Below are 16,709 nucleotides of genomic sequence, written 5' to 3'. Positions count from 1 at the left end.
AGAAAAACTGTTTTAGTTCACAAACTACAAATTATGAACTTGTATTGACAATGCTTATGTATCATGACCATTTGTTTTTCGAAGGTATCGGTAGTTTATCTGTTTATCGGTTAAATGAATCTAAGACGATCGAGTGGTTGTCGAATAGAGTATCTGCTGTTTATAAGGCTTCCTACAACTGCAAGAATCCTGTTTTAGTTTCTCAACTTCGATTAATCGCTACTAGTTCGTCTTCTGATCAGTACGATGGAAAAAGTGAAGATTCACGGGTTCCAGAATTTACTTCTAGTAAGAGTTTTTCAAAATTTTTGTTGTTTTATCCACAAATAATTTCTTTGTTGCATATTTAACTACGGTTTAAACCTCCCTTTCATTTTTTTTCACACCAAATCCTCTCGTGACTAAATATACGACGGTCAATAGGACAATTAAACCTCAGTCAGTGAATTTTATCCCTAAATAAGCGTACCCCAACCCAGATATTATATAACTCAAACGAGATACCTCAACTCGTATAGCCAATTAGTAATTATGTTTTAATTTGTGGCACTCACTGATTTAGGAAACCAAATTGCTTAAAGTATATGTGATACTAATTAACAATCTTAGGATGTCTCAGCGTGTTGTTAAAATGCTGTCTGCTCTATATAATTTAGTGGATTTGACAAGTGTGTTTGACACCATCAACCGTTGCATTTCTCATTTTCAAGACTGCTTGTTACTAGTCTAAGAGGTCAATTTTGAAACTCCTTATCTAAAAATATCACTCTCATTAACGAAATTTTGGTAGATTGAAGGTAAAGACTTCTTATTCATGAAGATTTTGGTAGACTGTTTTCCTAGCTTGGTTGGTTTAATCATGAAACTCATATTCTTTCTAGATATTATCAGCACAAGCTCCAAATAAGAGTGAGGCATCAGGATTTCTCCACGAATCACTAATAGCTTGTTCTGCCAAACTAATAGAAAGACAATGATAGCTTCACAACACATTGAAGATATACAGCCATACCCCTTCACTATTCCGAACATATTGTAACCAAAGCTAATCAATATCACTTAATCTTTAGTTTTCCTATAGATTATATTCTGGGAACAACTAAGTGTTTGTTTTTTATGTAGACCTGTTATGTAGGGAAAGACATATCATCCAAGAGTATGTAGGTTGTATTGTTTTCATATGCTATGACATACAGGCTACTTGAATTGGATCAGCAGCATGTACTTCGCGCGATCGAAATGAACAGTACTTCTGCAAAAATGGCGAAATTCTATGCATGACAGTCCCACTTGTTAAGGAATTATTGAGACAGTAATATTCACAAGGCGTTAGCAATCATCCATTGAATCGAATTGTTATGACGGGATAAAAGGGCAACATCAAATTTTTCTACTCATTGTGAATTTTGTTCAATAGTACTTCCTTTTAAATTCAGTGTGTTATTACTCAGTGTAGTATCTGTTTTGTTTTCCAGTGTGTTGTTTTATTCTGTATAACATGCTGTATTCTTGTATTAGCTTGACAGGAACTATGCTCAACATGACGTGTAGCACGTGATTTGTATCTTTCTTTCTACGAACTAACTCTTTCTTCCTGTACTATATCCTTATATACAATGTTTCCTTTATATATTACAGTATTGAGTTAACTGCTATGAATCCGGTGTTTGTCTTGCTGTGCTAATGAGGTGTGACAACTTGGACCGATGCATACATGTGCCTGGTCCTACGTCGTAACTGACTCACTGATTTGTCATAACTCTAAGTATTTTTCGTATATATGATTATGAATACAGTGGTCTTGAGTGCTGTTACAGGTATGAGGGCGGTTATCACTTCCCGGTTGCCCACACCGTGGAAGGGTTCTTCTGGAGGTACCTGAAAAGGAAATCGGATTAGAAGTGGTCTTAGTGACCTGGGAGCGTGACCGCAGTGCACAAGGGAGAACTGCTTGAGGTCGGTCACACACGACCTTTTTATGAGTAATTTTCGTGTTATCTCCGTATTTGTTGAAACCTTATCACCGGAGAAAGATATCCGTGGGATAAGGCGAGGTGTGTATTTTTAGGGTCGACCTTTTCTAACCCCACCCCTCCTTGTGGGAAAACAGCATCGCTGTCATGCTGGTTGTCTGAAGGAAAAACCTTACTGCTGTCACACCTGTACAGTCAGCAGTACGATTTCGCCTTCGGACCTTGGGTTTGTTGCTTTTAGTCTTACCGCTCTTCAACCGATCTGTCTGACATGGTAGGATCTTGAGGAACGGTTGTTCCAGCCAGTATAGCTCGGTTGCTTCATCACGATAGGCAAGCCCGACCACCACGTCAAGGTAGCAACAACGGTCGGGAGTGATGGATCTTATACTTGTTCATTCAAGAATCACCTTACATAAATGGATGCTCTTTATGCTTAAAAGAGATGAAACAGGCTTAATAACTAGCATATTTAATACAAATATGTATTTCTTTCTTTTGTTACTACAATAATAAATTACTTATAGCGTTAAAAAGATAGTTATTAATAAACTTCATCATTAATGTTTTGTATTCTGTAAATTAGGTTCCAAAGAAGCTGAAATATTATCAACCAATCAATTGTTACATCAAACATGTTTACATTTAGCTTATCAATTAGTAGCTGATTATCTTTCACCTGATTTATACATTAAGCTTCAAGAAAAAATTGGATTAAAAACGATTGAATTCAATTTGCCGGATATGAATTCCACTGAAAATATTGATCCTATTGATGATAAATCTATCCAGAAGTCATTTGATGTAAGTTGATTTCATTAAAAAAAGTTCCGGTGAGATTCTAATTTCTGGACGAGCTAATCAGAGGCGTTTTAGAGATTTCAAGGTTACGGCACCAACTTCAGTGCTTAATGCTAAAGTACGATCGGTTCACTGGGGATTTTGTACAAAACGTGATAATTGAGCGGCTATAACAAATAAAACGGCGAGGCTATAGTTTGTGGACGAATCATTCAAGTATAAGATAATAGATCTCGGAGTTCGGTACGAAAACCTTTCATCCATTTGGCTAAATAAATTTCTGGCATTATAGCTGATATCAGTTTGTGATGAAAACCCGATATATAATTCCTAACTAATGCAAATTACGACAATTATTGCGAACTGGATAATAAAAGCACCAGTAACACTGGCTAAAGCCAGGTACTACAATATGTACGGATGATTGGAGAGCCTACAGACTTCTACATAGGCCTGATTATGTGCATCATGTCGTTATCCACAGGTAGCATTTCGTGTACTCAACAACCGGAGTGCACATAAACAATATTGAAGTTACGCGGTTGAGGCTAAAAGAGTTTTTGAGACTTTACCATGACTCCAGAGGTCGACTATTCTGTAGACATATGGATGATTTCCTTTACTGCATGCATTACGATGTTAGGACCTCTGAACCTCTTTCTAACGTTGACAAGTTCTTGAACCACGTCTAAGAAGTGTATCCACTTTATTTCCATGGTTTTGTATAATAATATATATTTACTCTATACTGACTGTGTGCTGATTGGCTAATATTTCTCAGGGTCACTTACGATTCGTTCAAAGGTCATCCATAAATTAGAGTCTCGCCTTATTTCCTTTTCACTAAGCTATGGGAATCTAACTCGAAATTCAAGTGTAACTCGCTCTTAACAATATCATAATGTTGTTAGTTTCAAAATACACGAATGGCTACTTACTTTGTTTAAGAGAAGTATATTCTCATCTTTGTTTCTCTATTTTACCCTTTTTTATCTGGAATTCTTAAACTGTATATCTGTAGTGGTGAGTGAGACCTCCGAAAATTCTGTAATAACGATTGTTGAACTTAGAAACATGATTGTTGTTCATAGCCAACCGACTAAAGGCTCAATGGTTAAATAACCCAAATTTTAATCACATTTATTTATTTATTTTATTTGAACACATAAATATTGATATAAGGAGGCACCAAATAGATATGCGCTACATAAATCATTCAATTTGTGTGAGGGCTGTGATACTACTGCCTGGGTGTCCAAACCGAAACAGGTGGTTTTCTTAGATGGCGGCCACATCTGGAGCCTTTAACCTAAAGGTCTGATGCGCAATGCAGTGAAGCAATGCTAGGAGATACAGTCCCATGGTAACTGTGGTGATCAGCGATTGGTTCATACTTCATTTGTTCCTCCAGAGTCTTTGGCTATGATAAAGCTCTTAACTAAAAATACAATGATTATTGAAGTACTTTATAACGTACCACCATCATTCTTCTTGATGACATTAATATAATCTTATTAGATCATGACCTAGTTGACCCTTTTTAAATAATTTAATAACTTTTTACCGTACTGTTCATCTTATATAAGTCATTGTTTGATTCACTTTATGTTTTAATATTTACATAAGTCGAAAAATTATCAACCCAAAGAAGACTATTCTTCAGCATTAAAGTTAAATGAATCAAAGATCAATGAGGTATGTTGTTGTTGTTGTTGTTGTTGTTTTGTAAATCTCATTCTGTTCTTTTTTTTCTTTTTCTTTGACCTGAGATATACTGCTTAGTGATCTTTTTTCTCTGGTTAGCGTTTTTTAGCGTGTTAGTTTTCTACGGGATGGGATCGCTAACCCCATGCCCAACTCTCCTCCTTTATCTAGGCTTGGGACCGGCAGTAGCTCCCGGAGGGACTCCAGGCGGAGTTATAATGATTAGAGAGCTATATAAAATTACTAAGGGTAAGAGAATGATTTACCACAATTCATCTCAACATAGTAAAGAAGTATCTATGGGTAGAAAGATTCAGAGAATAAAAACAAAATGCAGAAGCATTTATTTAAATATATAAGTACAAAAGGGCACCAAACAAATATATATATACCAGACTAATTCAGTTTTTGTAAGGGCTTGAATACTTCCCAGTCGGCCGAACTGAAGCACGTGATTTACTTAAGAAATCACTCCCTGAGCCTTTGATCTAGATGTCTAATCCACAATGCAGTGAAGCAACGTTAGGTGATGCTATCCTATAGTAGTCGGCGCCTAACAATAGGTTTAACGTCATTTGTTCCCTTAGGATCCTGTAGCCCATATCCACTATTCGTTTGAAAGTAGAGTTTTCTAATTCCCTTAGGTGGATTCTCTATATCCACCAATCTGGTTAAAGTACCAGTCAATCGCTTTTCTTCATCTAAATTTCGTAAATAACAACTCTGCCGCTAGATGGCAGTGGGTAGAACTTCCATGTCAGTGGTTGTATGTATGTGGTCATGTGAGAGTATTTCGAGAGGGAAAGCTGACTTTCCTCACCTTTAACCAAACCAGGGTCTGATAAATCTTTGCACAAATATTAATTAGTCAACCTTGTTTTTCCTCATATAACTCAAGAATTTCTATTTACAAATGCCCTGGTATGGCCGAGAGATTTAGAAAGTCCGCTCTCTCTCTCGAAATGCTCTCACATGGCCACGCGTTTATAGCCCCTGCCAGAGAAGTCTTACTCACTACTTTCTCGCACCATGGGTGTTGTTTACGAAAATGAGAGGATGAAAAGCGAATGTCCGTCGCCTTAACCGGATTCCAAATCAATGGTTCACATGGGCTTCAGTATCCGGCGTGAACAAATGGCATGTAAACCAATCGTTGGTCACCGGCTACCATGGGACCGCATCTCCTTACGATGCTCCACTGTCTTGTGGATCAGACCTTCAGGTTGAAGGCTCAGGGTGTGGCCCCCTAAGAAAACCACCTGCTTCGGTTTGGGCACCCGGGCAGTATCACAGCCCTCACACATATCAAATGAGATTTGTGTGGCGCATATTTTATTCTAATTAGTAGATAAAATGAATATGTTTACTTATAGACAAACCTAATTACTACTAAATGGGACGTAAATAATTAACACTCAGTTATTTAATGGATGATGGTATAGTTGCCATTATTGTTATTTTAGCCAAATACACATAAAATCCTATCAGTTTAAACAACTACCAATCATTAATTCCTAAGTTGACAACTACTTTATCGTAAACTTGTAATTTACAGTTGCTTATCATTCGAGCATATGTTGTCTATGTCATATTCACAGAACAATTTAAGGCATTACATTATACTAAGATGAAATAGCCATCCAATGTTTCTATATTATCTAGCTAAGTTCAATTGGTGTTTAATACTGGGCAAATTTCACAAATCCTACTTCATTTATTATAATCATATTGAGATGGTGGAGAAGATTTGTAGCTCAGGTAGATAGACTTCTATCTGAAGTTTGTGCTGATGATGTCGTTCAGAAGAACGATGAAAGCTCCACGACCAAACCATCCAGCTCAGAGAACAAAACTCCACCGAAATTATAATCATGTAGTCACTAATGATCAACTTCTAGATACAAGTCAAGTTCTAGTGAAAAGCTGTGGTCAATGGAGTTTAACCATGTTCAATATGAGACAGTTATTCATCGTAGGCAAAAGAAGATCAGTTAGTGAGTCACAACGTAGAACTTCGTACGTACGTACATATATCAGTTCAATTTACCATACCCCATTAGCACACTGATACAATCGTCCATTCAAATCCCATTGTGGTAGAGGTAGTAAGAGTATAAACAGCAATTCGAAAGATTATGGTTTGACGATGTTATTCAAGGAGTATAATCCAGTGAAATAAATTTGGAAATAGAAAAATTGGCGAACATGAAGAATTCAAAAGACCAGAATTTTGGAGACCACAAAGAGTGGATGCACCTGAGCACACCATTGCAAACGATTTTGAGCGATATCATTCAAGGTTTCTAACTATCGGTTGCTATCATCTCACAATTCCCAAACAGGTAGTCTACACCTACCAATATGGCTCAGTTCACTTCTCAGTGACTTCATGGATTTTAGCCATGTTTTGTTCTGGCCGCCTTTAGCTTACTTCCAATATCATGAGTCGATTAAAATCAGACACACACACACAACTGGGTTCTGTGTTGGATTTTCTGATTCAAGATTATGGATATCGAAGACCTCTGAGAAGTCCTATTCTAGAACGAATCGGACATTCAATGCTTTCAGGTTCTAAATGATAGTCATAACACTAAGATTAATTAGTTTATTTAATACAACAGTAGTATTCTGTTTAATTTTGTTTTGTTTCTTCTCTTCATATTATTTCTTCTAGTCAACTGTGAAGAAAGCGAAAATTCCAAAAGGTGTACAATCCATTACAAATTTCTTCAATAAAAAATAGTAATTTTATCATTACTATTCCATATCATGTATATGTATTATTTGTTATTATGATGATCTCATGTTTGAAAAAAAAACACACACATCGAAGAATGAATTAGAAGATTGTTTATATTTGATGAAAGAGGATGATCTTTGTAAATTGGATGGTTTGTGTTGAGTAGTGGCACAGTGTTGTCTAGTTAGTTAGTCAGTCAGGTACGACGTAGAACCAGGCACATAGATGCAGCGGTCCAAGTTGCCATACCTCATTAGCACAACAACATGAACATCGGATTCATAGAAGTCGTTACTTCAATGGTAGTAATATATAAAAGAAAGATTGTGTGTAAGGATATAGTACAGGAAGAAAGAATTAGTTGGTAGAATGAAAGGTATGAAGCGATTTTAATCTCATAGTTTGAAGGAAGGCAAAGTGTGTATACACCGACGCCATTGTGACCGATTCTGAGCCATGTCACACACAGTCTCCAACCATTGGTTACGATGGTCATGCGGACCCCAACCAAGTAACCTGCATCTACCAACATGACTCAGACTAGAAATTAGTGACTATAGACACTGATGACACGTTTCGGTTTGACCGCCTTTAATTTTCTTCCAACCGTTTTCAATACTGGTCAATATTGCACGTCGTGGTAATCGATGTTCAGGCATACGTAACACATGGCCCAACCATCTCAGTTGATAAAGGTTTACAACCTCATCAACTGATATACAATCATTCTCTTATATCCTGATGGTTTGATGGTTAATACACATAGTTTATCAACCATACAGGTTGTAGTTTCAAGTTCTATTCTATTTATAATTCAGTTCAAGTAGTATTTAATACTTTTCACATATGAATTATCCTTTAAAGTCGAATTCACTCATCTGTGCTTAGGAAATAAGTTACAGACTTATAGTCATCAACATAAAATCTGATACAGATTTGTCTTGTTCTAAGTTGTTATGTATCATATTTAGCATGATAATACGACTAACTAAATGAACAGGTGAAGAGATATAAATAGTGTGGTAACAATGACACTGGGAAAAACAATCATTAAGAATAAGGTTCAAATATTAACAAAGTGGAGGGTTACATATGAAAGAAATACTACTATCGCTCATGATCGAATGAAGAATCAAAAGAGTGAATGCATCTATAGGATTGTGAAAAATTCTGATAAATATCTTTAATAGCCCAAAATCTGACTCTAATTCGATCGTATAAATGTTGGTTATTGAATGGTTGCTGTCGAAATATTATATATCTCACATATCCTCGTATATTTCATCGACTTAAATCGCGTTAATCAATAATCGAATGAATTTCAAATATGTATATTCCATACAAACTTTAATCTAGACAAATGTATCGGAGAAGCGAAGAAAAGATATCGAAGCGAAATGACACGCAGTGGAGTAAGCATGTGAAACAAACCATTCCCGACCGTTGTTGCTACCTTGATGTGGTGGTCGGGCTTGCCTATCGTGATGAAGCAACCGAGCTATACTGGCTGGAACAACTGTTCCTCAAGATCCTACCACGTCAAAAAGGTTGATTGAAGAGCGGTAAGACTAAAAGCAACAAACCCAAGGTCCGAAGGCGAAGTCGTACTGCTGATTGTACAGAAATGTGACAGCAGTAAGGTGTTTCATTCAGACAACCAGCATGACAGCGATGCTGTTTTCCCACAAGGAGGGGTGGGGTTAGAAAAGGTCTACCCTAAAAATGCACACCTCGCCTTATCCCACGAATATCTTTCTCCGGTGATAAGGTTTCAACAAGTACGGAGATAACACGAAAATTACTCATAAAAAGGTCGTGTGTGACCGACCTCAAGCAGTTCTCCCTTGGGCACTGCGGCCACGCTCCCAGGTCACTAAGACCACTTCTAATCCAATTTCCTTTTCAGGTACCTCCAGAAGAACCCTTCCACGGTGTGGGCAACCGGGAAGTGATAACCGCCCGCATACCTGTAACAGCACTCAAGACCACTGTATTCTGACTAATCAATATTTCTAGTCACAAAAAATTAAGCTACAGATATGTGATGAATGGGATAAGAAGAGCACACACATATGCGTTAAGATAAAAATAGTCAAGATTGATAAGCGAATAATTGACGCGGTCAAAATGTGAATCAAGGAGAATGAATAGATTAGCTTGTCCGAAAGCTAGAATAAGGTATATATGGGATTAACATAATAACTGACAGTACATATTACTTATTAGTAAATATACTGATATCAGCTATTGAACCGCTGAGAATTGGATATCGCTGAACCGATGTCATTTAGCCGTTTTAGGGATACGTCTTTTATCATTGTTATCATAAAATGATCGTCTTATCATACTGCTGATTGGTGGTTGGATTCTATAATATTTTGTTGATTTGTTTTATCAATCTACATAAATTTGCATCACACAAATGAAACGATAATCTGGTTAAGAAATAAATGAAAGGAAGTTAGTGAAGAAGCAAACGAAAGCAGTTCATTTAAGAATAACTAGGTTTATCTCAGAAAACAATATAAACACTGGTTTGTTTTCTAACCCATGTTTGATAAAGTGTCATTCTGCAGAGTTGTAGCGTCTCTAAGACTAAGACAAATTAGCTGTGATAGACTGATAGATACATGCTCTATACAGCTAATTTTCCTACTACGACGCACTGGAAAGCTGTTTTGTTTTAGCCTGTAACTCATTAATACATTGTTCCCACAATCTCAGTATCAAGTATAGGACTTTCCTGGTTTCATAATAAGCCTTTCATGTCACTGAGTCGACATATAGTGGTTTACATTTCCAAGTTCATTAAATTTATGTTATCGTTCAATCATCTTCCAATACCGTTTGTTTGTAACTACCTCACACCCGATATGCTTAAACTCTCGTGATCACGTCTTTTCTTTTGGTTTAGAACTTCTCATCTGTCACATTTGAAATCTCAACAAAATGGAACTCAAATTATTTAGATCACTTAATGTGTGTGATATACTTAGACCATCGAAACAGCCTCTAGTGTTTGATATTCTAAACTTGATTTGATCGACTTTTTATCGGCTTTTAATATTTAATGAATATTAATCTTTTCTACTGCCACTGATACAGATACTACTTCTGCTACTTTAGAATATGTCTTGATTGTGATGTATTTCGACTGATTGGTTTATTATTTTTATCCACTGAACTTCAGTCTAAATCAGAAGAATTACTTTTTTTGTTCTTATAATCATCAGAAAACTTTTTAAATATTTCATTTACTATAATCGGACAAGTCAATATAATATTAACACATTAATTTTAAGTATAACAGCCAACTACTTATAAACATTTATAAGTAGTTTCAGTTTTTAAGTCTCACATTTTGACTAGAATTAAGTTCACTTGGTATTGTTTAGCTTTTATCTACCCATTGAGCTTTAAGACTGCAATTGATCAGTTTGTTATTGGCATATTTGCATACTCTGCGTATGCCTCGATATTGTCTTAATTCACAAGCTATTTGTAAACAATGATGGATAGTGGTTAGCAGTGGAATCCAGGACGCGTGTTTCGTCTTATTTAGGGCTCGTCAGCTGAATGTACCTGCATCTCAGAGTTGATGTTCACTCTGGGACTCGAACTCAGTACCATTCGCTTCAAACGCCATCGCGGGTTATCCACTCAACTACTGAGTCCTAAAATTAGTTTCTAACCATAATAATCCCTTGTAACGCTAGAAGTTTTCCATAATTGTAATGTTAGATAGTAAATATATTGATATGACGATCTTTCTGAATAAAAAATAAAACCAAACTAAATGTTCTTCATATAGAAAAAAACACACTTGAATTTGGTAACTTTCTTCAGTTAGTATTAGTTTAACACATAAGTTATTAGGTAATGATTACATTGATGATAATGTTAATATTTGCACACTTTAATAAACATAAAACAAACAATAAACATCTGAAGAAATTCATACTTATTCGACGAAATCCTTTCAACGATTTATTACATTGATGAAGGTGAGGAGATGTGAGGGGGAGGGTGAAATACTGAAAATTGATCTCACAGACACATGATATACATATAAACTTATATTCGATAGTATATAAGTAGTTTATAAGTAGTTTGTTATGTAATTATACAACAATTCATCATATATGGAAAAAACCCTTGTTAATAACATATGAAATCACTGTTAATAAAACAGTGAAAGCATAAACTGAAATATAAATAAATAATGAAAGAAAATATCAATAGTTATGTGTAGAAAACAAAAATGCAAAATCTTCGAAAAATCAAAGTATCAAAGGTTGTACATTGTATAGTAGTAACGATGAAATTGTTGATCTTGAATTCTTTTATAAATCAAAACAAAGTACCAAGTATGATTTAAAGAAGATTGCCCAGGATAAGGTTAGATGTTGCTGCTGCTGCTGCTGATGATGATGATGATGATGAGTACTGGATGGGCGATCTATACTCCTTCACGAGGAGTAACAGGTGTAAGTAAGTAAATAGGTATCATTGAACGAAACTTCGAAAAAATTATCATCTCAACTATTAGTATTTGTTTTTATGATATGTATGTGTTTCATTGAAGTTGGATTGAATACAAAGAATTGGATACATTCTTTGAACTAGTCAATTGAAGAAGAAACGAATTCTATAACAAAATTATTATAAAAAAAAATAATTAATAATCATTATTGAATAGAAACTAATAAAGAAGAAGATGAGACTAGAATTTATGGATGAATCTATCAAATATAAGATGATAGGTCTTGGATTTCGACACGACATTCACTCATTCATTTGGTTAAATATGATTCATAACTGATGTCATTTGGTGATGACCCCCCCCACCGGCGCCAAATCGAATTCCTAATCTTAATCATCCATTGTAAATCATAATTCTAATTTCTCACTATGATTTATAACCCCTTCATTCAATCCTAGTTGTTAGATAAACAGTTTCATGGTGATTCACTAGAGTCACTTAAAAGTCGTCCATAAATTACCGTTTTACCGGTATTCTAATCAAACATGAAATTTCATTTATATCATTAGTTAATGAATAGTAAGCGATCTAATTCGAATTGACTTAGCCTAACTTATTAAGAATTATCTTTAGAGCTAATAGATTAGTACAAATCAAGCTTATATGATCAGTTTCTGTTGGCTGACTGATTGATATCCGTTGGCATACAAGAAAGTCCTACTCACTGCGTTCTCACAATGTAGTTGTTATTTAAGAAATTGAGAGAATGAAATGTGAATGTCCCGTGCTTTAACCAGGTTTGTGGGTATGGAGGATCCACCTAAGGGAGTTGGAAAACTCTGATTCTAAACCAATGAAGCACATGGGTTGGCTCCAGTATCCTGAAGGAACAAATAGCGTATGGACCAATTGTTGGTCATCGGCTACCATGGGATTGCATCTCTTTACGTTGTTCCATTACCTTGTGCATTAAACCTTTAGGTCGAAGCCTCCGGAGGTGGCTTCCTGAGGAAATCGCTTGCTTTGGTCTAAGCATCCGGGCAGTATCACAGACCACATACAAACCAACTGACTTGTGTGGCGCATATGGATTCGGTGCCCCTTCGTACTAATATTCATGTATACAAATAAATAAATACATGAATAAATTATTATTATTATTATTATTATTATTATTATTATTATTATTATTATTATTATTATTATTATTATTATTATTATTATTATTATTATTATTATTATTATTATTATTATTATTATTATTATTATTATTATTATTATTATTATTATTATTATTATTATTATTATTATTATTATTATTATTATTATTATTATTATTATTATTATTATTATTATTATTATTATTATTATTATTATTATTATTATTATTATTATTATTATTATTATTATTATTATTATTATTATTATTATTATTATTATTATTATTATTATTATTATTATTATTATTATTATTATTATTATTATTATTATTATTATTATTATTATTATTATTATTATTATTATTATTATTATTATTATTATTATTATTATTATTATTATTATTATTATTATTATTATTATTATTATTATTATTATTATTATTATTATTATTATTATTATTATTATTATTATTATTATTATTATTATTATTATTATTATTATTATTATTATTATTATTATTATTATTATTATTATTATTATTATTATTATTATTATTATTATTATTATTATTATTATTATTATTATTATTATTATTATTATTATTATTATTATTATTATTATTATTATTATTATTATTATTATTATTATTATTATTATTATTATTATTATTATTATTATTATTATTATTATTATTATTATTATTATTATTATTATTATTATTATTATTATTATTATTATTATTATTATTATTATTATTATTATTATTATTATTATTATTATTATTATTATTATTATTATTATTATTATTATTATTATTATTATTATTATTATTATTATTATTATTATTATTATTATTATTATTATTATTATTATTATTATTATTATTATTATTATTATTATTATTATTATTATTATTATTATTATTATTATTATTATTATTATTATTATTATTATTATTATTATTATTATTATTATTATTATTATTATTATTATTATTATTATTATTATTATTATTATTATTATTATTATTATTATTATTATTATTATTATTATTATTATTATTATTATTATTATTATTATTATTATTATTATTATTATTATTATTATTATTATTATTATTATTATTATTATTATTATTATTATTATTATTATTATTATTATTATTATTATTATTATTATTATTATTATTATTATTATTATTATTATTATTATTATTATTATTATTATTATTATTATTATTATTATTATTATTATTATTATTATTATTATTATTATTATTATTATTATTATTATTATTATTATTATTATTATTATTATTATTATTATTATTATTATTATTATTATTATTATTATTATTATTATTATTATTATTATTATTATTATTATTATTATTATTATTATTATTATTATTATTATTATTATTATTATTATTATTATTATTATTATTATTATTATTATTATTATTATTATTATTATTATTATTATTATTATTATTATTATTATTATTATTATTATTATTATTATTATTATTATTATTATTATTATTATTATTATTATTATTATTATTATTATTATTATTATTATTATTATTATTATTATTATTATTATTATTATTATTATTATTATTATTATTATTATTATTATTATTATTATTATTATTATTATTATTATTATTATTATTATTATTATTATTATTATTATTATTAGCCCCCAAATGCCCTGGTACGGCCGAGAGTGGGGAAAGTCCGCTTTCCCTCTCGAAATGCTCTCACATGGCCACGCGTATATAGCCTCTGCCAGGGAAGTCCTACTCACTGCCTTCTCGTGTCGGGGGTGTTATTTACAAAAATGAGAGGACGAAAAGCGAATGTCCGTCGCTTTAACCGGATTCCAAATCAATGGTTCACATGGGCTTCAGTATCCGGCGTGAACAAATGGCATGTGGACCAATCGTTGGTCACCGGCTACCATGGGACTGCATCTCCTTACGATGCTCCACTGTCTTGTGGATCAGACCTTCAGGTCGAAGGCTCAGGGTGTGGCCTCCTAAGAAAACCACCTGCTTCGGTTTGGGCACCCGGGCAGTATCACAGCCCTCACACATATCGAATGGGATTTGTGTGGCGCATATGTATTTGGTGCCTTCTTGTACCAATATCTATGTGTTAAAATAAATAAAATTATTCAATATTATAATTTTGGTACAATATAGAATTCTCAGCGCAAAGTATTTCAACAAGTTTCCGTTTCTTTCTTCTTAGTCGGTCCTGGCGATAAATATTGAGGAATCGCCAGTTAGATGTTAGCACTTCAGTGAATGAACATCTGAATAATGTACATTCTTTTCGTTGTACATTGCCAGCAACCACATTGGCTCTTATTGAGTTTTTTCGTAACTTTGACAACGAAAGTTTGTACACTTTTCAGAAACGCAGCAGAATAGGTTATGCGATTAATAAACATAATGATATATTAAAACAAACAACAATAGATAACTTGTTGAAATATCTAGATGGCAGGAACAGGTAGCCCCCAGATGCTCAAGCAGGCCGCCCTGTTTCTCATAATAACCTGGTGAATTATTTATATTTTAAATAGATGTTTGAAATCAGACTTGAGATGATCTTTTTCATTTTGCTTAGACAATGATTCGACATCGGAAACGGTAATTACTTGGTTTGAGCACGGTATACAAATCTTGAAATGAATCTACATTAAATTGACAGATTGTAAATATCATATAAATAGATCTTTTGATAAATGTAAACAGAAAAAGAACATTGTATTGATCAATAAGTTTTTGATTGAGATTATGAATCGATTGATATCAGACCACTACTAAAAACTTGGAAGCACTAGGTGGCTGTTTCGTCCTAGTGTAGGACTCTTCAGCAGTGTGCGTCCACGATCCCGCTCGTGGAATTCCAACCCAGGGCCTTCGGTCTAGCGCACGAACGATTAACCTACTAGACCACTGAACCGGTAACAATTTCTAACCTCAATCAATTTACGAAATTTTGCGATCATCTTCTATAGTACTGAAGTAAATATCTGTCTCTATCTGACATGGATTAGCTATACTGGTTACGGTTTCTCACTAGAAACTCTGAGAATTCCCTCACGAATTTAGTCAATAATGAGGACATGGTAATTATCACTACAGGGTTATGAAGTTATTGATTGAGATCACGAACCAATTGGTGCTTCTAGGATCTAAATGGTGATCTAACATCAATCGGTTCATGATCTCAATCAAAATAGTTAATGATCACAACTTAAAATTATAAATGATGATTTTAGAAATCAAATAATTGTTGGAATATTTTTCACTAAACACTAGTGAATAGAAGAAATAATCACTTTTTTGGAGGGGGGAGTATATCAGTTAGTCAGCTACAACGTAGGATCAGGCACATATATGAATCGGTCCAAGTTGTCATACCTCATTAACACAACAAGATGGACACCGGATTCATAGAAGTAGTAAATTCAATGATACGTAATATATGAAAGAAGGATCGTATATAAGGATATAGCATAGCAATAAACAATTAGTTCGTTAAAAGAAAGATATAAAGCAATTTTAATCTCACAGTTTGAAGGAAGGCAAAGTGTGTATACACCTAGGCCATTGTGATCAATTCTCAGTCATGTCACCCACAGTTTTCAACTATTGGTTACGATAGCCGTAATGCTAAATCAAGATATTAAATCGATCATGAATTTGATCTGGTTCTTTTCTTATTATTGACTAACAATTCACTTGCTCTAAATGGATAATCCGATGGCATTTAGAGTGGACGGTACTGAGTTCGAGTCCCAGAGTGAATATCATCTCTGCGAT

General features: G+C 32.4%; 2 protein-coding genes across 4 annotated transcripts in view; one reads left to right on the top strand and one right to left on the bottom strand.

Moving 5' to 3' along the window:
* Positions 1-16,709, top strand: part of RNASEH2B_1 (Ribonuclease H2 subunit B) — a 29,443-nt gene that overhangs the window by 4,677 nt on the left and 8,057 nt on the right. For 2 of the 3 annotated variants that reach the window (XM_051209416.1, XM_051209417.1), the window contains exons 5-8: positions 85-288; positions 2,560-2,777; positions 4,401-4,469; positions 7,156-7,223. In XM_051209416.1, coding sequence (XP_051072889.1) covers positions 85-288; positions 2,560-2,777; positions 4,401-4,469; positions 7,156-7,223 — 559 coding nt within the window. Of the gene's footprint in view, positions 1-84; positions 289-2,559; positions 2,778-4,400; positions 4,470-7,155; positions 7,311-16,709 lie in introns of those variants that run through there. The other variant, XM_051209415.1, reaches the window with a different exon arrangement.
* SUB2_1 (Suppressor of the cold-sensitive snRNP biogenesis mutant brr1-1) overlaps positions 11,048-16,709 on the bottom strand; it is a gene marked incomplete at both ends in the record, with an annotated part of 34,683 nt that continues 29,021 nt past the window's right edge. The window contains one exon of the mRNA XM_051209289.1: positions 11,048-11,869. The remainder of the gene's footprint in view (positions 11,870-16,709) is intronic.

The sequence above is a fragment of the Schistosoma haematobium genome, chromosome 1, assembly GCF_000699445.3.
Source record: "Schistosoma haematobium chromosome 1, whole genome shotgun sequence".
Lineage (NCBI taxonomy): Eukaryota > Metazoa > Platyhelminthes > Trematoda > Strigeidida > Schistosomatidae > Schistosoma > Schistosoma haematobium.
This window is presented reverse-complemented; position numbering and strand designations above follow the sequence as displayed.